Source organism: Ursus americanus, chromosome 8 (genome assembly GCF_024610735.1).
Source record: "Ursus americanus isolate L20-20 chromosome 8, mUrsAme1.1.p, whole genome shotgun sequence".
In the NCBI taxonomy this organism is placed as follows: domain Eukaryota; kingdom Metazoa; phylum Chordata; class Mammalia; order Carnivora; family Ursidae; genus Ursus; species Ursus americanus.
Window position 1 is genome coordinate 43612644 of NC_142134.1, and position 27549 is coordinate 43640192.

General features: G+C 46.0%; 1 protein-coding gene across 1 annotated transcript in view; it reads left to right on the plus strand.

Moving 5' to 3' along the window:
- SCFD2 (sec1 family domain containing 2) overlaps nucleotides 1–27549 on the plus strand; it is a 432813-nt gene that overhangs the window by 375247 nt on the left and 30017 nt on the right. Inside the window, exon 6 of the mRNA XM_045815929.2 lies at nucleotides 17629–17774. Within this exon, the coding sequence (XP_045671885.2) occupies nucleotides 17629–17774 (146 nt within the window). The remainder of the gene's footprint in view (nucleotides 1–17628; nucleotides 17775–27549) is intronic.

The window sequence follows — 27549 nt, forward strand, 5'->3', positions numbered from 1 at the left end:
ACTCAGTTGTTTATTGATTGCTTGCTATGGTAAAAATGCGACATTAAAGAGTCTAGGCTCTGGGTCCAAACTGCGTGGGTTCAAATTACAGTTCTGCCATTGGCTTGTGGCCTTGGGCAAGTGACTCAACTCTCTGTGCCTCATTTTTCTCATCTGTGAAATGGGGATGATGGCAGCACATACCTCATAGGATAGTTCTGAGGATTAAATCAATTAATACATATAATACTTAGAAAAGCATTTGATACCACATAGTAAGCACTTGATAAATGTTAACTATTAGCATCATTTTTAGGCACAGTGGAGAAACGCAAAGGAAGTTTGATGAAGCCAGAACTTTCTATGTTTTGTTTGCTGTTGTATCCCATGCTTAGAACAGTCACATCTCAGGCGCTCAGTATTTACTGAGTGAATCAATGAATGGGCTCTAACCTCATGAAATTGAAAAGCCAGCCTAATTCCTTTCTTGGATAATAAGAGAACTCCCTTCTCATAAAACTATCTTGACCAGCCTTGAGCTTTTAGTCGGAACCAAGCCCTGACCTCCCTGACTGAGGGTCTGAACCTCCCCTTCACTTGCCGACTCACTCAAATGCATTGTGGCGGTAAGGCCAATCTCGAGTGTTGCTGACTTTTTTCACACCCTCAACTGGTGACACTGGCATCAAATATTGAGCCTCTCCTTGCAGAAGCTGGTGCCGATGAGGCGACGCAAACGTGTCACCTTCCTGCTATGGCAGTTTGGACAATTGTGATGTTATTTAATGTAACTGCTTGCCCCACCGACGTTCATGTGTCCTTACTGTCAAGAAGGAATTGGGGCGGAGGGGGACGCCTGGGTGGCTCTGTCGGTTAAGCATCTGCCTTCGGCTTGGGTCATGGTCCTGGGGTCCTGGGATCAAGTCCCGCATCAGGCTCCCTGTCAGCGGGGAGCCTGCTTCTCCCTTTGCCTGCTGCTCCCTCTGCTTGTGATAACTTCTCTCCCTCTCTCTCTGACAAATAAAAAAATAAAATCTTAAAAGAAGAAGGAATGGAGGGGACAGTGAAAGTGTTTGGGTGCGTCAAGTTCAAAGCTGTGTGCTCTCGACCCCCAGCCAGCAGCCCTTCCAGATGACCTACCGCTCCCCAGGCCCACGCAGTCCACCCAAATCCACTCATCAGCCCAAGAAAGGTATCCAGGCTTGTAAATACGGACCTTCCTTCCTAATCTTCATATGTGCCTATGCTGTCTCCTCTTCCCCCTTCTACCATGGGCTCCAGAGTCCGGAGAAGGCCACACATGCTCCGGCTCTGCCTGCCTCTCCGACCTTTCCTTTCTCTGACTTCCTCTGCTTCCCTTTTCCTCTTGGTTCTTTACTCCAGCCACTCAGTCTTCTTGTTCTCCTGGAACCCCCCACCCCCAAGCACATGTCTGCCTTTTGCACTTGCTGCTTCTGTGCCTAGAAAGCTCTTTCTCAGGTCCCTGCAGTGCCGGCCCACTCACTTCAGAAAGGTTTCTGCTAAAATGCCTCGTCCTCCAAGAAGCCCTTCTTGACCATGTCTAAAATAGCTCCTATCTCCATTTTCTTTCTGAGCATTTATCTCTAATGACATGTTATGATTTGTTTACTTGCATATTTACTTATATATCATCTGTCTCCCCCATTGAAATGTAGGCTGTATGAGAACAGACACTGAATCTCGAGTACCTGGCAAGTCGTTAGCACTCAATTAGTATTTATTGACGGAAGGAAGGAAGGAAGGAAGGAAGGAAGGAAGGAAGGAAGGAAGGAAGGGAAGAGAGGGAGGGAGGGAGGGAGGGAAGAGAGGGAGGGAGGGAGGGAAGGAAGGAGGGAGGAAGGGAGGGAAGAGAGGGAGGGAGGGAAGGAGGGAGGGAAGGAAGGAGGGAGGTAGGGAAGAGAGGGAGGGAGGGAGGGAAGGGAAGGGAAGGGAAGGGAAGGGAATAGAAGGGAAGGGAGAAGGGGAAAGAGGGAAGGGAAGAGGAAGGGAGGGAAAGAGGGAGAAAAACCAAACAAAAACGGAATAAATTTATATGTACTTATAAATGTTGATAAAGTACTTTAAGAGAGACCAAAGGTAAACCTAATATAGATGGGGAGATGGAAAAGCCTTCTTTGAGGAGATGCTGTTTAAAGCTGAGACTTAATATAGGGTAAAGACCAGAGCAGGTAGAGGTAAGAGAATGTGCAGGGACCCCCGAGCTTGAGGTCTGCTGGGGCACAAGAAGGCCAGAGTAGCTGGAACCCCACGGAGAAGTGGGCTGGGGAGGCCTGGGCCTGATCACGGTTATGTAACAAGGTGACAGCCCTGATGAGGCTAGTCTGTGGCAAAGCAGGACTTTTCAGGGGCCGGGTGGTCATGAAGAAGACTTGGGAAAGCAGAACAAGACTGCAAAGAAGGCCCCTGCCTCCGTGGACTTCGGAGACCACGAGGTTATTTCTGGGGCTCCTTTGTGTTGGTTATTCACTAAATAAGCCTTCCTCAAGCCATCGCAGGTTCCGTTCTGTCGTCTGAACAGGGAACATGACGACACCTACTCTGGTTGTCGTCAGCACCGTCCCCAGCACTGGGAGCCGCCTCATTACCACGGGGGGGGGGCTCTAAATTTCCCACACGCAGTGCTCAGTGCAGGTGCTGTGGTGGGAGCAGAAGGAGGAGAGGACCCTGCCTCTGAGTCTCATAGGAGCGTCTGACGGAAGGACATGTGCTCCTGAGCCCCGTGAGAGGACTGTCCACAGCACGCCTGTGGGCGCCACCCGTCCGGGGCAGTGTATCCAAAGGGCGCGTGCGTCTGCAAGAGGAATTCAGAGGGATGCAGATGGACATTTTTTTTCATAGTTACATATTCTCTGATGCATGTTAAAATAAGTAAATGTTCGCACATCAGATCAGCTTACCTAGAATGAATAAAGAAGTTGATTTAAAGTGAACTCACAAGTGGGGCGTCTGGGTTGTTCAGTAAGTGAAGCGCCTGACTCTTGACTTCGGCTCAGGTCATGATCTCGGGGTCCTGGGATCAGGCCCCACGTCGGGCTCTGCGCTCAGCAGGGAGTCTGCTTGAGGGTTTGCTCTCTCTCTCTCTCTCTCTCCCTCTCCCACTCCTACTCACACACTCTCTGTCTAAAATAGATGAATAAATCTTTTTAAAAAGAACAAAGTCAAGTTAACTCATGAGAAAAGACAGTGACTAACAGAACAGGCGGCACACAGCAGCAGCAGAAGTGAAGGTGACAAAGGACTGGCTGGCACTCAGGAAACAGGGGGCCACAGACCCAGGGCCTGTGAGCCGAGGGAGGCCGACGAGCAGAGTGGTCTTCAGTCGCTCTGTCGAGTCAGACTTCGCAGAAGAACCCGCAGGGCGTGGACTGAAGGGGCCAGCCTGACACGGGAGCCAGGTAGCGGCATTCAGCACAGCTTGTAGAGAGAACCGAGTGGGTCTTGGCAGGAGGGACCCGGAAAGGCAGCTAGACCTGATTGTGCCCAGGGGAAGAAAAGAAGTATCTTAGGGTCTTTTTCTAAGATGTCCATTGACAGAAAGGTAGTCTGAATCAGGGCTATGGCGGAGCCTGTAAAGAGCAAAGAAGAATGTGCCGGAGCCCACATTTATTGGCAGAGACGGTCTTGTCTGTCAGGTTTTCTTCCCCAGTAGAAATAGAGACCCTGCTCTTGACCTCATCAGAGATAGGGTAACCCTGAAGACTGCGTTGAAGGGTGAAAAATGAAATTAAGCATATGATTTCTACCAGGCGTCAGGGACAAGGGGGCGAGGTTAGGCGGGTAGAGCTATGGAGCCCAGGAATGTTCTTTCAGAGGAGGTCAGTTCAGGTAGCCGGGAATAAATTACACCACCGCCCAGGGGCCAGCCTTCCTCCTCACCAGCCAAAGAGAGCGGTGCTCTGGGCAGCCAAGAAAAAGAAAAGGATGGAACTGATGTGTGCTGCTCTTCAGAACTGGAATATCTTTATTGTTTTGCTAATTTGAAACTTAAATTATATGCTTCTTTGAAAAATCAAAATGATACCGAAGTACACAAAGTGGGAAGTCAAGGGCCCCCGTGGGTAACAACTCCTGACAGGAAATTGTGTCATTCGACAGCTGCTTCCTGAGACCTACCGAATGGCAGCACAGGCACTGTCTTAGGAGGTTCACATGCTCCATAATTAAAACAAAGATCTTTGTCCTTATTGGGCTTACATCGCAGAGCTGTGCTGTCCGATACAGTAGCCGCTCCCCGCATGGAGCAATTAAATTAATTAAAAGCAAATACAACTTAACCATTAAGATTCCCCAGCCAGACCAGCCACATTTCAAGTGCTCCATAGCTGTATGTAGCTAGTGGCCACCTTACTGAACAACACAGATATAGAACATTCCATCACTGCAGAAAGTTTTATTGGACAATGATAACCTAGAGGACTAGTGACTGTTAACAGTTTGTTGTATATTATTCTGGACCTGTATACACAAATACATAGATGTGTGTGTGTGTGCATATGTGTATATGTACACATGCATATATACACTTGTGTTTATATGCACGTGTATATATAAGCATGTGTATATACGTATGCATGTATATATATCCCGTGTGTACACATATGTGTACATGTATGTATACATGCGTATGCATACTTGTGTGTGTGTAAATGCATGTGTGTATGTATGTGTGTACCTATGTATATATGTATGCCTGTGTGGGTATATATTTATAAAAATACTTGTGTGTGTGTATGTATACACGTGTGTGTATATGTATTTATGTGTATACATGTATGCATGTGTGTATATATATATAAACATATCTAGGTATATGATTGTGTGTATATATATTACATATTAATATATATATTGAAGATTCATTTATTTATTTGGAGAGACAGCACAAGCAGGAGGGGCACAGGGAGAGGGAGAAAAAATCTCAAGCAGACTCTGCGCTGAGCATGGAGCCCTCCATGAGCCTGGATCTCATGACCCTGAGATCATGACCTGAGCCAAAACCAAGAGTCAGACGCTTAATGAGCTGCGCCACCCAGCACCCCATGGCAGTGTATGTATTATATAGCATATGTGCTGTACCTACTGTTCCAAAACCTACTCTTCGCCCTTAATAATCTACTATGGGCATCTTCCTTTATCAGTGAATAACAGAGCAAACGCATCAGTTTCCATCCTCATAGTGATAGATGTTTAGTTTCAGTTTTTCACTACCATAAGCCATATAACTGTGACCACCCTTGGAACTTACATCCGTGTACATTTCCGCAACCCTTTGTTAACATAAATCCCGCGAGGTGGACTGAGACAATTCACGCGGCATGCAGAGCACCCGGTGAGCGCTCCTCGCAGGTGTGACTGCGCCAGGCTTTGCAGAAGGCCCTGCGGTGGCCTTTTCCAGGAGCTGCTGCTGCTCCCTGAGATCAGGCCCTGAGGCTTTTCACAGCCAATAGTGCGGAAATGCGATGCCCTGAGGCCATAGCCAACAATCCTCCATAGAGTTTCGGTTTTGTTGTTTAGGTTTTGCTGTTCTCATCAAAAGAATTACACATTTTGGATCTAGCCACATGTCACATGTCGCACTTACTGACCACCTCCTGGGTACCTGGCTCTGCATGAGGCGTAAAGCCCGTTGAGTTCTGAGAACCGTCTCGTCTTATGAGCTCACAATGAAACCTTTGTGACAACGTGACTGCTCATTAAACCTGGTTCGGAGCTATCCACACAGTTCTGTTTTGTTTGTTTTTTCACCTGGAGAGAGGCCAGCGTCGGTGTAGAAATGAAGGCAGTTGTGAGGTGGTGTGGAAGGCCGCATTCAGACGTTACCAAGCTGGACGATCTGGGTTGCTTGCTTTTTGTTTCCCCAGTGGAGGCCCAAAGAAATGGTAACCATTTTGGAGTTTTCTTTCTACACTAACTCCCAACTCCCCTGCTGTTTCGAGGCTGGGGAAGCTGACACACTCTGCCTTCAGATCACAGAGCTGGCCATGGCTTAGCTCACTAGCTCTTCAGCCCCTCCCCATCCCCACGCTTCAGGGGGAGAGAGCACCGCCTCTGAGCCCAGCCCCTCCTCCCTCACCCTCCATGACACGTGGTGGACATAGAGTCACTGTGAAAACGGCTGCGGACTCAAGAATGTCCCTGCCCAGAAGGAAGTGAAAGCCCAGAAACCCTGAGACTTGGTGATCATTCATTTTTGCTGCCCTGTAGACTTGCAGTCGAGCTGCGCTGTCTCCCTCAGATGCTGGAGGGGATGGCGGACAGACACTGTGGGAGCCTCATACCGGATTGGGCTTGGGACAGGTACAAAGGCCCCAGAAGGCCGCAGACGGTGGCCCACTCCACCATGCAGGAAGCCTGGCCCCATCCTCAGGGTCAAGGAAGCGAGGAGTAGCAGCCGCCTTCTCTGCAGCTCCTTCCAAGATCCCTCAAACTTCAGTGTGACCTGAACCCCGAGTTTCAGAAGGCGGACATCTGCCTGTCAACTTGCCTGAGTTCCTGCATGTGTTTCTGGGGTCCACCCTCGAGGTTTTTCCTTGCCTCCAAGAGAGATGATACTTCCCCTTCTCCCTGATGCCACGGGACTGCTGGCAGCCCTCTCTGGACTTTGTCCCATCTCTGAATCGGGCGCGGCTAACCCACACGCTAATCCACACCGCCTCCAAAAGAAAGTACAGAGAAGCGATAGATCAGAGGCCTCATTTAGCGGGAGCTTAAATTTCAGGCGTGGGGATGCTGGCTCGGTTCAATGGAGATTTACAACAGCAGGTGCAGGGGAAGCTGAGACTGAGGCAGAGAAGGATTTTGTGTGTTGGGGGAGGGGAGAGGTAGGGGGCTCATTTGATCTGCCTGCTACTGGAAGAAAACTAAACTCCATTTGCTCTGCTATTCTTTTAAGAAACAAAAGAGATGAAAGAAACTTTAGGCCAATAAGCTTCCCTTTTATTCTTCCCTTTTTCTCAAATAGATCAGAAAATGATCCCACATTATCAACCACCTAACCTTCCCTTAAAATATAAATTAAAAGAACACCAGTGTTCTTCCCTACTTAAAATCTCATGATAACATGCTCAGCAAGGCTGGAGCTCAAGAAACAGAATGGAAAAGAAAAGACGTAGGTTTTTAAAAAACTCCTCTGAATGACGATGAGAACAGAGGCAAGGAGGGTCAGATAGTAATTGGAAAAGCTTTTAAATGCGCCATGATTTCGACTTTTGATTTCATCCTCTCCTACAAATGGACAATTAGCCATAGAACAGGTTTGTGTAATTAGCAGGCAAGCCAAACCCTGAGTGATTTATTCATCATAACTTGGATAAGAGAGCGTTTCCCAGTGACACATTACAGCCAGAAATGACACCCCATTATTCCCACACTCTCAATCTTATTAGCATTCCTAAAATAAAGTACAACCTTATCTCTTAAAAATCCTTCATGGGAAACAGACTTCTGGTACTGTTTTTATTTTTTTTATTTTTTAATTATTTTCTGTAGACAGCACATAATTGGGTTATTTATTTTTTTTAAATAATAACTTTTTTTATGTTATGTTAGTCACCCTAAAGTACATCCTTAGTTTTTGATGTAGTGTTCCATGATTCATTACTTGCGTATACCACCCAGTACTCCATGCAATACGTGCCCTCCTTAATACCCATCACCGGCCTATCCCAATCCCCCACCCCCCTCCTCTCTGAAGCCCTCAGTTTGTTTCCCAGAGTCCATAGTCTCTTGTGGTACTGTTTTTAAAACCAGCAACAAGACTGGACCTGGGCTAAGATTCAGAAAGGAGAGAAATAGCGCACTGCAGCATGGTCTGCCAGCGCTTCCTTCTTGGTCTGCTCCTCCAGGAAGCCTTCCGGGTGATCAGCTGCCTCCACATCAGGTCCATCAGAGCAGCCCCTCCCCCCCAGCACATACACATACACACATCTCTGCGCTGAAGCATAGGGAGGGACGGAGTGTGGAGGGTAACAAGGGACAGGGCTGGCCACAGGTGGTGGCACATTAGGCATGCTTCTTGGAGAACAGATGGCTCAGCCTCTTGTGGGTCTTGGAGAGACCATCCACGGAAGAAGGCTCTGGACTTCTCTTTCCCTTTATTTCTGAAATGTCAGATTGGCCCATTGGTTCCAAAACTATGCACTTTACTGCTAAAATAAAATCATGGCAGTCTTTTCCCAATGCAAAGAAAAACGAAGCAGATCAAATTTTCCCCACAGTTGGTTTATATCCCTGTGTTTTCTTACCTCTGTTGCTGCTTCGGCTTTGTAGCGCCCAAAGAGAACAAACAGGAGGCAAGCAAATATTAACACAAACACTGTCAACTGTGCGTAACCCACGGGTGTGCTTTGATGACACCTTTGCATACGTGTAATATAGACTCGTTTTCCTCCTGGTTCAGAAAACGAGATCAACTGTAGTCCTTTGTCACAGTGTCCTGTAAGGTGCAGCGTGGCTCCCAGATACTCTCTGCCACCTGACAGATTCTGAAAACGACCAGATGCAGATAATCTCTCGTCCCCTCTGGGAGTCCAACAAGCCATTTGAGCCATTCAAAACCACCAGAAACATCAACACTTTGAAAGGGGACTTATAGTAGAAATGGCAAGTTTATCATTCACTAGAACAGATTCTACAGGTTAAAAACAATGACCTGTTGGGAGACACTCACGGTGAGATATGCCGTTTGAGAGCTTGTCTGTGATCACTGAGGAGCCCGTGTGCCGTCCTCCTCGGAAATGGGAAGGTTTGTGAACACGAACTCTGGTGAAAGTGGCTCTGTGGGCATTTCTGGGTCTTATGGCAGGTTTTGTTCCTGGAAAAGGAGCCCAAAGTCAAAGTGATATGAGAGAGATCTGATTTTCCTGTGGTGATAAGCCTGATCATAGGAGATTAACCGATCTATGCCTGCCAGTTTAAAGGAACAGCCTCGCACATTGGGTATTTCCATTACTCTGAGTGCCAAACTTCAGGATCTCTTTGTCCAAGGTGACTTGGCTCGATTTAATAGGATCCTATGTTCCCAGCCTATGAAATTGTGTAATTTAATATGAGACAGCATCACATGGTTTTTACGAAGTCCGTGCCTCCCTCACGGAACCACATAATCTTAAGATGAAGAATCTATGATTATAGTGAGGCAGTCAGAAAAACTGCCTTGGAGAGATGTTTCAGAGGCAGCTTAGAGGGAATGTTTCAAAACAGGAGGGGCCGTTTCCTCTTTCAGCGATGAACCAGGATGGTCTGTTTCGCTGCCTCCTTGGCCTTTCCTGCAGCAGCCTTTAGGTTCAGCGTCAAGGGCTCCTTGACCCACGGCCTGCATCCTGCTCTCTGGGCCTCACTGCCAACTTGACCTTGCACCCTGCCATTAAAAATGCCAGTTCCAAAGCATATTCCGGACAGTTCTTCCTGCAGGCTTCCCCACCTCGTGCTTTCTCCTGGGACAGCCTAAGTACTCAGGCTAGAATCCTGGACGCTCACATCCTCTCGTGACTGTACAAGTCCTTCCCGGTCCACGACACATCCCAAACCTGCCTGAGGATCAAAGATCGCAGCTGTCACTCCTTCCTTTTGTCAACAGTTTTAAAAAACCCAATTTGCCAGAGGCTGAAAAAGTGGTGTGACTGGTTTTTGTTTTGCTAGACTTTTTAAGATGATAGTGGATCCATTTAAGAGATTGTATGATAGATGGTATAAAGCGTAATTATATGATAACACCCATGAACCCACCCCCCTGCTTCCTTGCCTACCCCCACCCCCCACTTCTCTGAAGTTTGTATTTATCATTCTTGTTCTCTTTAAAACAATTTTCTCTCCTCTGCATGTATCTCAACCATGTCGAGTTTAGTCTTGCTTGTTCAACGTTCAGAATTTATGTGGCCAATTGAGGTGGCTCTTCTGAAGTAGCCCTTCTGGGACTTGAGCCACTTAGGCGTGTGGCCTGCAATTGCTCAAGACCATCAGGGAGCTCTTTGTTTGAAATTTCCACCAGAGCTCCTTTATTATCACCTCAAGAATCAGCGCTGTCGCTTTGCAGCCACGTGTGGCCTGATCCAACTCTCTTTTTCCTCTCCCCTCTCTATTTCCCCCACCCATTTAAAAATAGGTAGTGGGTGCCTTCTCGGAGCCCGGCGCTCTGCTAGGGCTCAGCAGTAGACCAAGCAGAGCCCATGTCCCCACTGGGGATTTATGGCCAGTTCTCCTCTCCTTTCCTCCTGTACCATGTGAGCCATAACTTAGGCCACAGGCTAGGAGATTCCAGGCCCTTGAGCAGGATTCAGTGAACAGAGAGGCCATGGGATCAGTGAGGGCTGGGAGCCCGAGGAGGGAGGCTTATGGAAGGACTCCAGAAAGTGGTCAGCCTCCCTGGGCCCTGTCCTGGGCTCTCTGTGGCCTCACCTGGATATTTCTGCCTCTAGATCTCTTTGTGAGGCCAGCCTCCCCAACACAGTCTTGCCAGCAGAGTTATGCCATTCGCTCCACACCGGCGGAGGAGGCCCTGCCATGTGGTATATATATAGATCCAGGACTCCATGAGGAGAGAGGAAATGAGCCCGGTAGGTGCTAGACTCTGACAACCCAGACTGTGACTTTATGGTAGAAGGACTGAAAAGTTCCACGAGGCCATCAAGCATTAGACGCCACTGATACAGCTGCCTGTGTATAAACATGGGGCCTCAGAGATATGTTTATAGATATACTTTTTTGATTTATATATGATATAACATAAATTAAAGAGTACAAATAATATACGTATCATTCATGTTTCCTCGACCAGCTTCCACAGGACCCATTCACCAGAATGACTGACGTTCTTCAGTCCCTCTATAAAATACAAGGACTAATGCCAACACTCTGACCCCTCGAAGCTCTAGGGCAGTCTCCACGTGCCGGGCACATCTGCTCGTCCTGGTTGCCTGTGTGATTCCCAGGAGTCATCAGCCTGCTTATGCCAGTGGTGCTTATTATTAAGTTGCACACTTTAATTAAACGTTCCGCGTTTTGATGAAATATGAATTCAAAAAGAAAATCATTTTTGTAAAAACCAGATGGAATGCTTTTGAAAGACTCAGTCAAGATGAGTCACTTTAAAAATGCTTTTGAGTTAGGTATGAACAAGGTGACTGTAGAAGATTGAAGGAAAAAAGTTAAAATCTAGAAGAATTCTGCTCTCAGATTGCTACAGATGGCTTTAGCATCTCGTTCTACTTGAAATGGATGCAAGTTGGAAATTGTACATGGTACATCATGGGTTTTTTTTAAAGTCATTATAGCAGACAAGACTCACAGAGAAGACCTTGGCCTTTCCTCGAAGATTAGTGAATAAAGGGACATTTATGATTTAATTTTAAACAAAATTATATATACATATATATGAATATATAACATATAATGTAAATTATGTGTGTGAGAGATTGATTTTTCACGATCCCCCATCTCTGAAGGACGCACAGTCACCTCTGGGTCCCCAGCGCGTTTGTAAAAGAGACTTCTATTATTGTTGTGCTTACACGCTTACAGGACGGCCCTACTCAAGGGTGGTCTCTATACCGTCAGCCAACCTCCCTGAAAGGTTTCAGGTGTGATGGCACTTGCTAAGGTTTATTTGGTTTTTTATTTTGCTTGGTTTTGTTTTCATTTGTCAAACATGTATTGAGAGCCATGAGAAAAGAGCCTAGTTTAGAAACAATGGTTTGGAGAGAGAGAAAGGGCAACGTCAGACTGCTGGATGGATGAGGGAGGTCATGACCTCCCAGAACTCCGTCCTTTCTGGACAGTCACACTCCCAGCGGACCTTTTCTCTCACTGCAGCGGCGACCCCTGCTCCGGGGCTCTGCTGAGCGGCAGGGGGCCAGGGATGGAAGCTGGGAAGCGGCCTGATGTTCCCAAACTCGGGACCAGCAGAAGGATGAGGAGGCAAGCCCTGGATAACTTGGATGAGAAAAGGGCCTCTTGACGAGGCTCAAATATTTTTTGACCCTAGCTCTTCCCAGTCAGATGCGAAGGGCCTTTCAACCTGGGAGGAGAATAATACTGCTGAAAGGGGAACATTTCAAATCCTATTTTAGCCCTGCCGCCCAGTATCGAGCCACACAAATGGCATGCTTCTGCTTAAGTGAGTATGTGTGCACAAGCTTGTGCACGTGTGTGTGCGCGCACGCTCACGTGTGTGTTTCGGAAGGCCTCCTGTGAGGGCTGCTTCAGCTCCAATCCAGGCAAAGGCCTTGGACACAGCAGCCTCCTGATAGGAGACACTTTAGTTTCCTTAGTCCCTAAGGAACAAAACCAAACTTATGGAAAAATAGGTTATTTTGAAAAGGTTCCGAAGCACCAGAAATTTTCCAGCCTGTTCCCCGAGAGAGCAACAGAGGAGAGCTCGGCAGCCTGGAGTAAGGAGGGTGGCTTCATTCCAGCCATCCCAGGAGGATGGGCAGCTCTTCAGCCTTACTCCATTTGCGCTTTGTTGTGGCTGGAAACGTGGCTCCCTGCCGGGTACAGAGCCACGGAAACCACTGTTCTCTCTCTCCCTGCTGAAGTTAAGGGACTTCAGTAAGTGGAGACGGGGGAGAGGAGAGCAGAGGGAGGGGAGGTGCGGGCACAAGAGCTCTATTCTGTTGCTCTGAGGAGTAACTGGACCCCTGCCCGAGAGATCCCCGAGCCCTCCAGAGAAAGAAATTGCAGGGGTATGAGTCATCCCCCATTTCAGAAGAACACAGGGGTGCCCTGGGGATTGGGGGCCTCCCTTATCAAGGCGTAGGCAACTGAAGTACACAGATCGTGCTTGACTAAAGGCTAGGATCAGCTTCTGGTTTATTATCTATTTAACTAAGTGGATTAAATGAGAATTGACTGGAATTGTACACTTAGAGTTCCCTTACAAAACACTGTTATCTCATAAGCTGGCTTAATGGAACAGGCTGTCAGGGGCTTATTAGAAGTAACTGAATACAGCGCCTTACAGAGCAAAGATCCAAAGAAGGGTATACAGCCTGGCTGGGAGACCTCACAGCTTCTGTGGCTGCGAAAGACAGGCCTGGAGTATGACTGCAAACCGCAATGTTAGCATCTACCCCGAGGGACAGGCGCAGGTCTTCCCAAGAAGAAAGGCATTTGCTACTTACTCCATTTTAAAAGCATTTCTTCAATATGAAGGCTGAATTAAGAGTTTCATTGATATTTTATATATGTGGTCTCAGCACATTTGAAAGACAGCAGAGTGGGGTGGCTAACAGGACCATCTTTGGAGTTAGACTGCAAGGGTTTGACCCTTAGCTTTGCCACTTATATTCGTTGAGTGGCACTGTGTTGGTTGACTTCCTAAGGGCTCAGTTTCCCCATCTGCAAAGTGGGACTGCTATTAGTAGCGACCTCACTGTATTTCTGTGGAGATTCAATAAGCTGAGACGTACACACGTCTTAGCATAGCCCCCGGCAAGGTGATGGTCTACTGAGCGTTCAGTGATCAGAGCTACTACTCTCGTTGCAGAAAACATTCATCCCATTTCAGAGCTTTTGGGCCCACATCAGCTTTAGCTATTAATTGCAGTATGAATCTGGACTGGGCCACATTCACCGAGGAGACTCTGGATGGTGGGGGGCAGTGGACATGGAGGAGCTCAGGTCTGTGATCAGCAGGACATTTGGAACCCTGACTTTGCCAAGGATGGTGATATGATCTTGCACAGGTCATTTATCTTCTCTGATCCACATTTCTAAAGTGTGTGGTGGCGGGGGGAGCGAAACTTTCATTATAGGATTTGGGTAAGTGAATGTAAATCCTGCTTTTGGTAAAGATCTATGTAAATACGAATAATGCTCAGAGACCGGCCTGGTGTCCCAGAACCATGTACACTGTGGAACACTGGCTTTGAGGATATCAGACATGGTGGAAAGAGGTGATGCTTTGGACAGAAGTTGCTCACGTGCAGTTTATTTGAACAATGAAAATAATTGACTATTTTTCAGGAAAGTTTTACTTTATTTGTGAATTTAGGACTTTTAATTTTCCTTCCAACAATGTGATAGCCTTATTTTTCTGTTGGGTTCCTTTGAGTTTAATTTACCGGTAATCTGTAAACGTTTCCGTCAAACAGTCTGCTCCACAGTTGACCTAACTCTCTGCAATTACACATTAATTTCTATGCATAATCCACAATTTCCATGAATTATCTATAATTTTCAGTAATCTACAATCCAGTAGATGATTCTGTTCCACTCAGTCTAATGGATGAATGTCATGTTACTTTCCAAAAAATTGAAATAGACCATATGAAAGATTGGATGACTCTTTCTATTTGATAGAAAATGAATTAGATTAAATAAAAAATTCAGCCTAGTGGCAGCTGGGTGGCTTCATCGGTTAGGTAGCTGACTCTTGATTTCGGCTCAGGTCATGATCTCAGGGTCCTGAGATCAAGTCCTACCTCCAGCTCCACGCTCAGCAGGGAGTCTGCTTGGGATTCTCTCTCTCCCTCTCCTTTTGTCCCTCCCCCTGCTCAAGCTCACATGCTCTCTCTCTCTCTCTCTCTCAAATAAATAAGTCTTTAAGAAAAAAAAAAAAAGATTCTCTCTCTCCCTCTGCCCCAACCCCCCAACATTGCTTATGCTCACACACACTCTCTCTCTCAAAAAAAATGTTTAGCCTATTAGCTGAATCCCGTTTTAGAGGAATTGAAACATCGTGCGTGGTATTAGAACCAGCGATGTCTTCTTATTTTCATGCCTTTTTTTACTTGAAAGACTAGTACAGAATGTCCAACATTTAGATATAATTGATATGATTTCCCGTATTTTAAATGGCTCAGGCTGAGAGTTTAAAGAAAGAAACTACACGAATGAGTGAGAAGCCATAACCTTCCGGGGTTTCTTCCAGTTGGTTATTGACTAACGCACAAGCTGGTCTGTCAGCTAGGGCTGCAATGCCAAGGGTAAGCATGGCGTGAGATCAGCACATACCCTGTACCTGTGGATCTTCACTCTTTTGGGTTATGAGCCTCTGCAAGAATCAAGACACAGTTATGGACAGGGCCCTCAGAAAATGACACACTTTCTCCCGTCCACAAAGTGTGACATAGAATTCTGGGGAGTCACAGGAGGTCCTGACTTCCCTCCATGCCCCCCCCACCACAGCTCACTGAATGTGGAGGCTTCCTCTCACTGTGCTTGACCACACTGATTTTTTTTTAATGACTCAAGTTGGATATTTCTGGAAACCAGGAGTTAAAGACTAGTCAGAGAATTTTTATGATACAGTGAGCAATATACATACTGGTCTTTGTCCCCAGTTCCTGGCATACAGCTATTAGAGCCCTTGGAATTTCCAGAGTGATGAGAGTGTCTCGTAGGCTAGTGGGATGACTAGTGGTTGGGACCCCTATCAGCTTCAGGATGGAGGGCTGGTTGCCAGAAAAACAAGGACATGTTTAGAGAGTTGAGATTTCAGCCCCACCCCCCAACCTCCAGGGAAGGGAGAGGGGCTAAAAGTTGGGTTAATCACCAATGGCCAGTAATTTAATCAATCATGCCTATGTAATGGAACCTCCATAAAAACTCTTAAACAATAGGGGTGGAAGAGCTTCTGGGTTAGTGAACACCTCTAGGTGCTGGAAAGTGTCAAATGGCGGGGTCCCGTTGGCAAACAGCCTGGCAGTTCCTCAAAAGGTTAAACACAGAGTTGCCAACTCTACAGCAACAACTCTACTCCCAGATATAGCCAGCTAGCTAGCTAGCTAGATAATACGTAGACAGATAGATATCCAAGAGAAATGAAAACATATGTCTACATAAAAATTTATAAAACTTAGCAGCATTATTCATAGAACCCAAAATGTAAAAATAACCCAAATACCCATCAACTGATGAACACATCTATAAAATGTGGTATATCCATACAGTGAATTTTGTCAGCAATAAAAAGAAATGAGGTAGTGATGTATACTACAACTTGGATGGAACCTTGAAAACATTATGCTAAGTAAAAGAAGCCATTCCCAAGCAATCCTATGTTCTATGGGTCCATTTATATGCAATGTGCAGGAATGGTAAATCCATAGAGACAGAAAGCAGCTTAGTGGTGCCAGGGACTGGGAGGAGGGTAGAAAGTGGAGTGACAGTTCACAAGTCTGGAGTTTCTTACTGCGGTGATAAAAATATTCTAAAATGGATTGTGGTGATGATGGCCGTACAACTAGGTGAATATACCAACAGCTATTGGATTGTACACTTTAATCATATGGTAGTTAATTTGTATGGTATATGAATTATATCTCAATAAAGCTATTCCCAAAAAGGAATGCAGGCTCTGGATCCAGGACGTCTGTGTTTGAACGCCTGTGGAAGTTCTGGTGTCCAGTGACAGGGATTTGGGTGCAAGTACTGTATTTGGAAAGATATTTCTGGAAGCATAGTCAGGAAGTAGAAGAGTGAGCCAGGGAAGGAAGGAAAGCCAATAAAGGGGCATTAAGGAGTTTGTTATTGTTGTGGGCAGCTGGGGCTCCATCCTTCTGGGACTGAGCAAAGGCTTTGGAGACCACACTTCGGAATTGTGCCCTCAGGGAATGAGAAAGCTAGGTTGTTCCTACAAATGCCAACTTCCTAGGACACCCAGCCTGCCCCACACAAAGGCCAAGTGTGCTCGTACAACCAGAGGAAGCCCACAGACAAGAAGAGAGACAGAGACAGAAACACAGAGACAAACAGGAGATAGGCTGCAGGTACTTGAGGTCGGAAGCAGAGAACACAAGAACTGTTCCCCAAACCTACAGTGATGTCCAGGGTGACTGAGCAGATGTGGGCAAGCATTGCCAGCGTCTGTTCCCAGCGGATGTTCCCAAACCACTCTGTACCTTGCTGCCTGCCTCCTTAGAATGGGGAACATAATAGCTCCTGTCTCATAAGGGTGCGGTGCGGATGAATGAGTTAACGTATCTGAGTATTCGAGACAGCCAAAAAATCACATCTTGGATCTTTGTTTTTTAAACTTCTGACTTATCCATGATCATTTCTCTTCTGAATGGGCTTCTAACAAGATAGAGAAGAAATCCAGCTATTATAAGTGTCAAAGAAAAATAGAATCATTGCCGAGAATAGTCTTCTTATTAGGCCCTCTTTGTGTGTTACCAGCTTTGAATAGCTGCCTTTTGAAAGGCACCATATGCTTTGTGAGCACATTAGGCAGATGCCCATCCCAGCAAGATCTGTTCCCGGAGCAGCTCTATCATCTCTCAGTCTTGCTCTTCTGCTTTCCGGAAACTGTTGCTGGGATTCAAGCAAGAGAGGTTCATCACAGCACTGTCTGGTACTTTTCTTTGTGTCTCCCCCTGTTTTCCCAAAGCTATGTTCTGAGCATAGTAGACGCTGGGGAGCTTTCTTTCCGTGAAGCTTCTACAGTGTGGGGACTGAAGCCAGTGGCTGCCATTCCAGGTGACTCTGAGTTCTAATTCTGTCAAAGACATTTACACTTGGTATGTTTCATTGCTCATGGATGGTTAAAACTGCCCAATTGGGGAACAGCCAGGGTAAGATAGGGTTAAAAAAAAAAATCCAACCGTGTTACATCAAGCTCAAGCCGTCATGATTAAAACTTAATTTAAAGATGTGTTCACCCAAGAAAATCTCTCTGGATTGTTTCAGGCTGTGACTCTTCAATTAAGCTGACATTTCCCAAATCCAAAATTGCTGCAGATGAGCTCTTCACCTCGCTTCGGGATATCGCTGGAGCTCGGAATCTCATGAAACAGTTTAAGTCTGTGTATGTTCCTGGAAATCATACCCACCAGGCAAGTACATATGTTTTAAAGTAACCATCTAATCTGTGTTGTATTTTTAGGATTCAGAGACTGCAAAAAGAAATGTCCATTTTAGCCTCTCTAAAACGAGGGATTTGTTCTAGATGAAGTCCAAGCCCCCTTCCGGTTCAGAGTTCTGGGTACCCCTGAATCTGAAAGCCTCTTGATTCGTTTGCACTTACAGGCTTGATGCAGGGAGATGAGCACTGGCCTGGGGGCCAGCCACTGCTCTATAGCTGTCCCATATGCTGTAACCTTAGGCAAATCCCTTTACTTCACTGGGCCCTACTTTCTGTGGGTGCAGGGGAGGGGCTGGCCTTCTGTGATTCCCAAGCTTTGAGATCTAAGCAGTCCCTAATCATTCTGAACAATTAGAACAGAATTACCGAATAATACTATGGCAAGGAAAAAAGAAGTTTGTGACAACAAAACCTTTGTTATTTAAAATTCCCCCACCACCTCCTAAGGGCAGTGGGGGACTTTAGAAGGGTGTTTTGAATAGTGAGTAGGAAGATAGTATGGGAATCCAAGATTATAAACTCATTGAGAGAGAGGCCCCCCGAGAGACCCAAAAGGAAGCTTAAGGACTGAAGAAAGGCTGGAGTCATGGAGGCTGGGCTGTCTCTGTTGGACAAGGATGGAGACACAACTAAGGTTCCTGGTGGCCAAAGATAGCTTTGAGGGAAGAACGGATGTTTCTACAGGAAAGATCATTAGCGGAGTATGTGCAAGCATCTTCTCCTTCGTCTCCCCCTGAAATCTCAGTAAAATCCACTCTATTTGCTATGGCTGCTTGGGGAGTTGAATGGGCGGTTAGTAGGGACTCTGCCATAGTGAGGGGTTCAGTGTCAGAATGCTGACCCTTTAAGGTGGGCAGGTAGACAAGAGCTAAGGTTATCTGCGATAGTAGCCTGGCCAAATCCAGACTCTTTCTCCCATGTATTCTGATAGTAGCTGATACTTGAAGAGTGCTCCCACATTGGGCTTGTCCTTTGATCCTCACAGGAAGTAAGCCAGGGAAGCATTTTTACCCTGAGATCCAGGAAGGCCACGTGACTTGCCAAAGGTGGTCAGGGCCAGATGCCAGGTTTTGGCTGCCGCTACAAACCTCCTCCCCACTATTACCATGGATCTCGTGAGGCTCTGGAAGTACTGACTGATGGTGCTGCTGGGCGGCTGCAATCACCCACCAACATATGAAAGACCTTGGAAGCTGGCTCTCCACTTAGTACGCAAATTCCCATCCCTTGGTCAATGTCCTGAGAACACCACCACCACAAAATACAGATAAAGGCCCTCAGATCATTCATCGTATGTAGTTTGGTCATTAAAAAAATCACCAATCTTAAATACAGCAGTATGGACTAGTTCTAGAAGACATAGAACTGGTGATTTATGATGAGCTTTAGACCAAAGAATGTCAAGATGCAAGTGGCTGCTATAGTTACAAAGTGCAAATAAACCACTAAGTTAATAAGCTCGTTTCAGTTTTATGATCATCATTGTGACTAATTTAGCCAAATTCACATAAACATGCATTAGCTATAAATCCTGGGCATGATAAGCACAGTGATAAATGGCTTTATCTCCTAGGCTTTATCTCCCTGCTGCCAACACTGTCATTTCTCCAGACCTCCGAACCCTGTCCTGCGGCCATTGCCTTCAGAAAATGAACTTTCCTTTGTAGTATATACTCTCTTACAGTGAGTCAATAACATTGACCCATGCACTGAAAATCCTGAATGTCAGTAAGCAGGAAGTAGGGGCAAGGTGGGGAGTATGTGTATCTTGCGGTGATTTAGTAAGTAATGATACAGACACATGCTCTGAAATGTTGTACAACCATGAAAATGGTTGAGACAACTCCAAATGTGCTTAGCAGGCCTGTGTGTGAATCCTTGGCTCAGGCTTTGCTTCTCAGAGAACTCAAACTGAAACAGACGTTTCTGATTTGTTAGGTTAAGAAAAAAAAAAAAAAACCACCTGTAGATGAATCCGTCAAGCATTTTTCTATTTTTGTTTAGAAAATAAAATAAAAAGTATATGGGTATGTATATTTAATAAGTCCTTAAAAATTAAGGAAAACTTTATAATGGTTGCCTTGTGGGGGACGGGCAGGGTTGGTTGGACAAGGAGGAACTCTGACTTCCTACTTTATACTTATGTGGACAGAGAGTTTTTGATGGGATTATGGGTGATTTTTACCTGTTCAGGTTTTTTGGTAATTTTTTAATTTAAAGTTTTCAATCATAGGTGTAAGCCCAGTGAGGACAGGAATTTTGACCTGGTTTGTTCACTGCCATATCCTCAGTGTCTAGAGTGGTTTTTTCCATATAGTGAATGCTTAATGAGTATTTGTTGGGGGTATCTTGAATGCAATACACATAGCTTTATCATATATCGGAGGATTTGGTGGCATGCAAAGTATGTATCATGAGAAAAAGACAAATGTCGAGACTAGATTCAGAGTCCCCTGTGTCTAGTTTTGAAGATGGGCCTTGACCGGGCAACTTTCTGTCATCTCTTCTCTCAACTGGGTCCTCAGCCCTGAGGCCCTGGGTGGTGGGGTCGGGTTGGGGGTGGGGACCATGCTTTCTATCTAGCTCCGTGCTGTTTCTACACAGCATCTAGTCGCCATGTTCTGGGCTCCCTGGGATACCCAGGAAAGCATTAGACCTGGTCCAGCTCCAGATTCCTGTGCCAGCTCTGACCAGTGCTATGAGTTTAGGCTCTCTCCCCTGGATCCCAGGGCCCCTACCTGCCTGCCCCACACTCCCTCCTGCACCCCTCTTTCCTACTCTGGAGCACAGGCTGCCTCTCAGAGCCACTCCTCTTACCCCTGCTAGCGTCTGAGGCATTTCTTCTTTAACCTCCATCCTTTAGCCCTTTGGGAAAGTGTGTCAGCCTCAGCCCAGAAAGCAGACATCACTGTCATCATTTCAAGGAGAACATGATTTCATACAAGAAATCAACCACATATAAAATCTCTGGAAGGGCTGGAGGACTGGGATCTAGACTGCATTTCTAGAAATGATCCAGATCTCACACACCTGGCCGTCCAAGGGAACCAGCCCCGCTGCAGCCAGGCGAGTGCCATCATGGGGATCACGAGCTGCCATCGAAGCTCTTGACTTCCAGAACCTACTGCCGAAGCCGGACAGCACATCCTTGTGTGCTCTCTGTGGTGTGTCTGCAGAGCCTCGCTCCGTGCTCGCCTCCTAGAGGGTGGGTGGGTAGATGGCTAGGTGGATGGATGCATGGGTGGATGCATGGGTGGATGGATGAATTAAAGGATTCTGGGCGGTGAGTCTTATCCACAATGGCATTTCTTATGCTAGTAATTTTTAGTGAGACCGAGGTTAGCCCGGAGCTAAATAGCAGTATCGTGGGTTCGAGCCCAGCATAGCAGCATTGAGTTCATAGGTCCAGAGCCCTACCAACTGTGTGACCTTAAGCAGGTTACTTCACCTCTCTGTACCTACTTCCTCCACTGTACAAAGGAGCTAATAATAATAGTTCCTCCCTCGTAAAGATGCTCAAATGATTAGGTGAGTTAATACATGCAAAGCTCTTAGGACAGGAGCCGTCAAAGACAGCACTATGTAAGCATTTGCGGTAACAGTTGCAGTGAAGGACAAAATAGGCCTTTTTTTTGGTCCTTTTTTGTAGCATTTTACCTTTTCTTCTGCTAGGAGAGGGGCCACATGGAAGGGGAGTCATTCTCAAGCTGACTGTACCGTTAGCTGCTGTGCATGGTAAGAGTTTATTGCTGACGTCCGTTGGCTTGGAAAGGTTGTGTTTGCTCATAGACTCTGTTGAGTGGAAACCTAAGCCCCCAGTTTTGCCTGTGCAGCAAGTCTTCCTATGCTTTTGTTTCTTCCTGCGAATGTTCCAGTTTAATGGGAGGCTTACCCTCGTCCCTAAACGCCGCCATGTTGGATGTGCCGCTCTTACTGCTCTTGCTCAGCGGCAGCATCAGGAGGCGGTTAGGCCGATGTCTCAGGGCGAAGAGCTTCTGTGCCCTTTCAGACAAAGTACTGTATGACTCTTGCATGACCTGCTTTGGCAGAAGTCTGAAAGTGCTGCGCTTGCTGGGGAGAACCTCGCACACATGCGTACTGTCTTGTGCCTCCGGCAGGCTGCACAAGAGTACTTAGCCCAAGGAGGCCTGACTCAACCGGCGCCTGGTGAAACACGGCTCTCTGAACAGTCTGCAGCCCCAGTGCCCTTGTCGACAATCCCCAGCCCTGGCTGTTCTTTTCCAAGTGCTAAGCTCTCTTCTTCTCCTTCCTCCTGATTCTATCTTCCTCACTCCCGACCTGCTAGTGCCATTTTTGAAAGCAGTGACACAAGATGGGACTAAACTGGGGCTAGGAGACTTGGCTCTGTCCTGGAGTCCGCCTCTAACTGCCTGTGTCAACTCAAGCAAATTAGTTATAGCTTTGGGCTTAGGTTGTTGGGGGGGTTTTTTCATATTGAAGTTGAAGGGACTACACTTAAAATGTTACAAAGTAATCTGCTTCTGGTTTGAAGGAAGGATGGGTGGATGGAAGGATGGATGGATAGATGGATGGATGAACAGATAGGCAAATGAACCACTTTTTAATCAGCAGGGCAAACCATTTCCTTTAAGAAGATGAAAGGGGAAAAAAATCAGTGATAGTAAAGCAAAAAATAAACAGAAATGAGCCGTGGAACAGTCCAAGCCGTCAGCAGTTTTGAACAGATGTTTTTCTGTACAGTCATGGATTGAGACAAAATGAATACTCTCTCGACTAGAGTATTAGAATCAATTTTGCGGAAAAGGGAGAAGCATCTAGGACTGAGAGGGCCCGTGGCTGCACCAACACCCATCAGCAAAGCCACGGGTGGCAGCACTGACTGATGGGGATGTGATGGTGGCAACAACTCAGGTTTTCTTGGAAACTGATTATCTTGGACCATCTTTAAGGTGCACCAAATTCAGGAAGATGTTGGAGTTAGACTAGTTTCTAGAAATTGTCCCTGTCTTATGTATAATGCCAGAAACTGCTGCTATACTCAATACCTTTGTTCAAGAACTAGAGTCAGGTCAGTAAAAGAATCTTCTAGACCTACTCCCATTTTATCCACCACAAACAAGTAACCAGAGACATAGACATAAATATTTTATTCTTCATATTTTGATTAAATATAGTATTTTAAGTCTAGTTTGTTTTAGAAGAGATACTGGCCATTTAAAGGAAAAAGAGAACGTTTCTGGTATAAGATCAATTTTTTTGAAACTTCAGCTTTTTCACATTTAATGCCAATTGGGGATCTCATTAGGCTCTGTCCTCATGAAACTGTCGTAAAGGGCCACGTGATGGTTTTCATAGTTCTACTCACTTTTGCCTTTATGGACCTCTTCCTTTATAAAAACTATTAAAAATTATATTGTACAATTACATTGGTACAGAGACAATATTATATATCAAAACATTATCTTTGACCTCAAAGTTCATTTTTTTCCTTCTGATTTTAAACTAATACATTTCCATGGGCCCCTAAAAGTCTTGCGGGCTCTGGGCACTGTGCCTTCTGTGCCTAATGGATTAATCGGCTGTGGGGTCAAAGCCCCCACTTGGCACCAGTCTGCCTAGGACAGGAACGCAGCTAGCCATGAGGGAGCCGCAGGCGTGTCTCTTCTCTGGAGTAGTCCTTGAGATCATTCGTGATGCACTCACCCAGGAGCTACTCAGTTTGGTCCCAAAGTAACAGCTCAGAAGTGAGGGAACTAGACTCACATGGGGGGAGGGGTGGGGGAAGGAGTCTCCTCATATCCTCTAGGAGCCAGTTTCTCCGGAACAAGTCCACGGACATAGCTTCCAGCGTTCCTCCAAGGGACATGCCCAGTTATACAAGAGTCATCGTGCTCAGAGAAGCCCAAAGCTCTGGTTCTCTGGCCGGTATTTCGAGCTCTCTCCAGTCTAATGCAATTTACTAAGCAGGGGTCGTTTTTATCATAAGCCATCTTGCCTGGCTACAGTTTGACATTCTTCTCTTATCAGGTTTCCAGGGAAACAGAGCTAGAAAGTTAACCAAAGGTCAAATTCTTATGCAGAAGAGGGGGAAAGGGTTTAATAATCCTTTGCCTATAACATTGCAACTTGCCAGTTAAAGACATGATTATATTAATGTTTCAATACGGACTTTACCGTGTGTCTGTGGCAGAGACAATGTATGTTCCCCAAAGTCCATTTCCTTTTCCTCCCAGGCACACTTAGACCACAATTTCCAGATTCCCTTGTGAGTAAATGTAGGTTGGTGACTAATTCTGGCCAATGAACAATGGGTAGAAGTGATAGAGATCGTTTTCAGGCTGAGGCCATAAAATCTCTCTGGAAATCCTCCATGCTCACTCTCTTTCATCCGCTGATGAGATGTAAATCTTCCGAGTGGGATGCCAGTGCCCTGGGGAGTGCGGCGACACTGATAGAAGGAGCCTGGGTACCTGTACGGTTGTGTGGGGCAGAGACCTCCTAGTGTCAGCACACACAGGACGTGATATAAACAAGAAATAAATGACCAGCAAGGAAAGGGAAGAGCAGTTTGTCTGTGTTTTTGATTCCTCTCCTCCCCACCCTCCAAAGGTGAACTGACAGAGTAGGTTTGATCAGGAAAATTAAATTACTCTGCCCAACTCTCTTAATGTCGGAGCAGACCACACAACTGATCTCCCCTCCAGCCCACCCTAACATGTGAGGAAAACTTTGAGCAGAGCACTAGGGGAAGACATCTCTCTCCCCTATCACCACCTTCTATGTGGTTCTTTACTGAGAAATGGGTGGCTTCTGGCTAAATAGAAAATTCCATGACAGTCAGAGGCTTCTCATCTAAGAAGCCATTGCTGAAGCCGGGCATTCCAGTCAGATTTCAGTGACATGATTTGGGACACAAAGCAATCCAACCTAAGTGGCTGAGAGGAAGGAGCCAAAGGTTCTCGACATTAAAAACCCTAATTGTAAAAACTAAGAAATGTGTTTGCTAAGAAGTCATGAGGCCAGTACTGCTTTAATGCCTGAGAAAGTCTTTCCCAAATTGTGCTTTTTAAATGGACAGTGTCATTTCGTCATTCTGTGCTTAGCTGTTTTAGTAAAGAATTAGAGGTCTTCTTCTATATATTTAAGTGGGAAAACATATCAACATCTCTTCAGTAAAATATATGGTTTAGTGTGCTTTGGGTTAAACGTAAAAACAGAAATAAAAGAAAAAATTCAAACTGGCTTAAGCAAGGAAAGTAATTTATTGGATCCCATGACTTAAAAGTCAAGAGAAGGGACAGTGTCCAGTGGTGAGGAGCCATTGCTAGGGTGATGCTGGTGGGAACAGCAAATCAACGGGGAAGAGCACATTCTCCCTTGCGCTTCCTGCCTCCACTATCCCTCTAGTGCCCCCTGTTGGCAGAGTCTAGCAGGTCTAGATGGCAGAGTCTCAGGCCAACGTGGCATAACTAAGTACAGAAGACAGGCTTTGGAGTTGAGAGAACAGCTTAATGACAATCACATCTCAATAGAAAATGATTTTTTCCAAATTGCTGTCAAACGAAAAGATAATCAGAAAGAACGCAGCCAAGAAATCTAAGAAATGAGTATCACGGAGCTAAGTCAGGCAGTTAATTAATGAAAGCATTTATATTATTGTTCTAGATTACGTGATGTGTTTATCTGTTACTCTCACTCTCAATAAACATTACCTACATACTTAAAAAAATGAAAAGATTTGCAGCCTTCCGCAATGGCATACAAGGATTACAAAATCCCAAGAATGAAGGTATTAAGGGACTAGCCCTTCCAAAGCTCTGCTCACACCCAAGGGGAACCCCAGCTCAGTGGGTATTTTGTCCTGGGTGCTTCATTGCCCAGAGCTTAGCTGAAAGTGGAGCAGGGGGGAGGACAAGATCCCCAGTCCCTCCACACTTCCTTCTTTCCCCTGCTCCCCCAGACCACGCTGGAGAGAACCATCACCCCCGGCCCACAGCCCCCTGCACTCCTGAGGAGGTCAGAGTCGAGCATTTTAGCTGGATGACAGACTTCTGTGTCTGAGCTCCTTCGACCACCACCACTCTTCCTCTTTGCAGGAAGTGCATCCTTCAGAGAGCAACGACCTTGTTGTATTTTATTGTAGGTTGGGGGACATACTCTCTCCTCCCTTAATCATGACAGCCTAAGTGTATTTCTCTGGGCTTCTGCTTCAAGTTATTCTATATAACCATATAGAGGCTAATAAAATAAATAAATGTAAGCTCCTGGAAGGAAGGCATGGCCCTTTATTTATTTATTTAACATAGCTCCATGGCCAGCATGGAGCCCAGCACGGGGCGTGAACTCACGACCCTGAGATCAAGACCTGAGCTGAGGGGCGCCTGGGTGGCACAGCGGTTGGGCGTCTGCCTTCGGCTCAGGGCGTGATCCCAGCGTTATGGGATCGAGCCCCGCATCAGGCTCCTCCGCTATGAGCCTGCTCTTCCTCTCCCACTCCCCCTGCTTGTGTTCCCTCTCTCGCTGGCTGTCTCTATCTGTGTTAAATAAATAAATAAAATCTTAAAAAAAAAAAAGACCTGAGCTGAGATGGAGAGTTGGATGCTCAACCGACTGAACCCCCCAGCTCCCTCAATTTCTTTATCTTCCCTTTGCACTTTGTATCCTTAGAATTTCATTCAGTTGCAAGTCACAAAGATCTGAGAGCTAGTGGCTTAAACATAGGAGGGTTTGTATTGTCATGTCAAGTAGATGGCTTTAGTCTCTTCTTGTTAGGGTGCTGGCGGCCCCACCAGCCATCACCAGCCAAGGTTGCTTCCAGCTCTCAGCTCCAGCATCTCTAAGGAACGGCCCTGTTTCCCACCGTGGCCGCCGTGCTTCGGGTACCACTTCCATGTTCTGAGCAGCAGAACAGAGAAAGGGAAAGAGCAGACCCTTCCCTTTTGAAAAAGGAGCATTTGCAAGACCCACTACCCTCCTACCTGCATCTCACTGTCCAGAACTTAGTTACGTGGCTGTACCTGGCTGCAAGGAAGGCTGGAGAATGGACTCTTTTAGCCAGCAGATAATGTGCCTGCTAAAAACTAGATTCTATTACTAAGGAAGAAGTCAATGAATATTGATGAAATGCTGATAATGCAGAATATTGATCAAAGGACTTCTCTTTGGAGAGCAATTTAAAGAGATTAAAGTTTAAGTTGAGAGTCAATGTCCAGAAACGCTGAGATGACAGAAGGGCTCTCGAGACAGTTTACTTAAGAGGAGATGATGTGCAAACTCCAGAGGCCATTCCATGACCTCATTTTTCTTTAACATTGATAATATTTGTTGGATTATGTTATGATTCCAGAAGTATACCTGTGAACTTTAGAACATGTGGAAAAAGAAAAAATAATGTCCCCTACTCCTAGAACCTAGAGATAGCCCTAATTACATTCTGGTGTACTATACTTCAGTCTCTTCCGTGCATAAATAATTTGTTAATTTTTAACAAATTAAAAAAAATAGATCATTCTTGCTGTTTGTAGTGGCGTTTTAACTGTTTTTGGAAAAGCAATATATTGAAAAGTCTCCTCCCCCCCCCCCCCCGGCCTTTGTCCCTTGTCCTGCTCTCCCGTCCAGGATCACTGCTCACGGCTCTCTGTAAATCACCTCACAATTGATCTTTTATACATTTCAGCAGCTACAGACTTCCAAATCCCCTTGACACATTTTACATAAATGTCAGCCCCGCACACACAGTGTTCCTCACCTTGCTGTTTCCACCC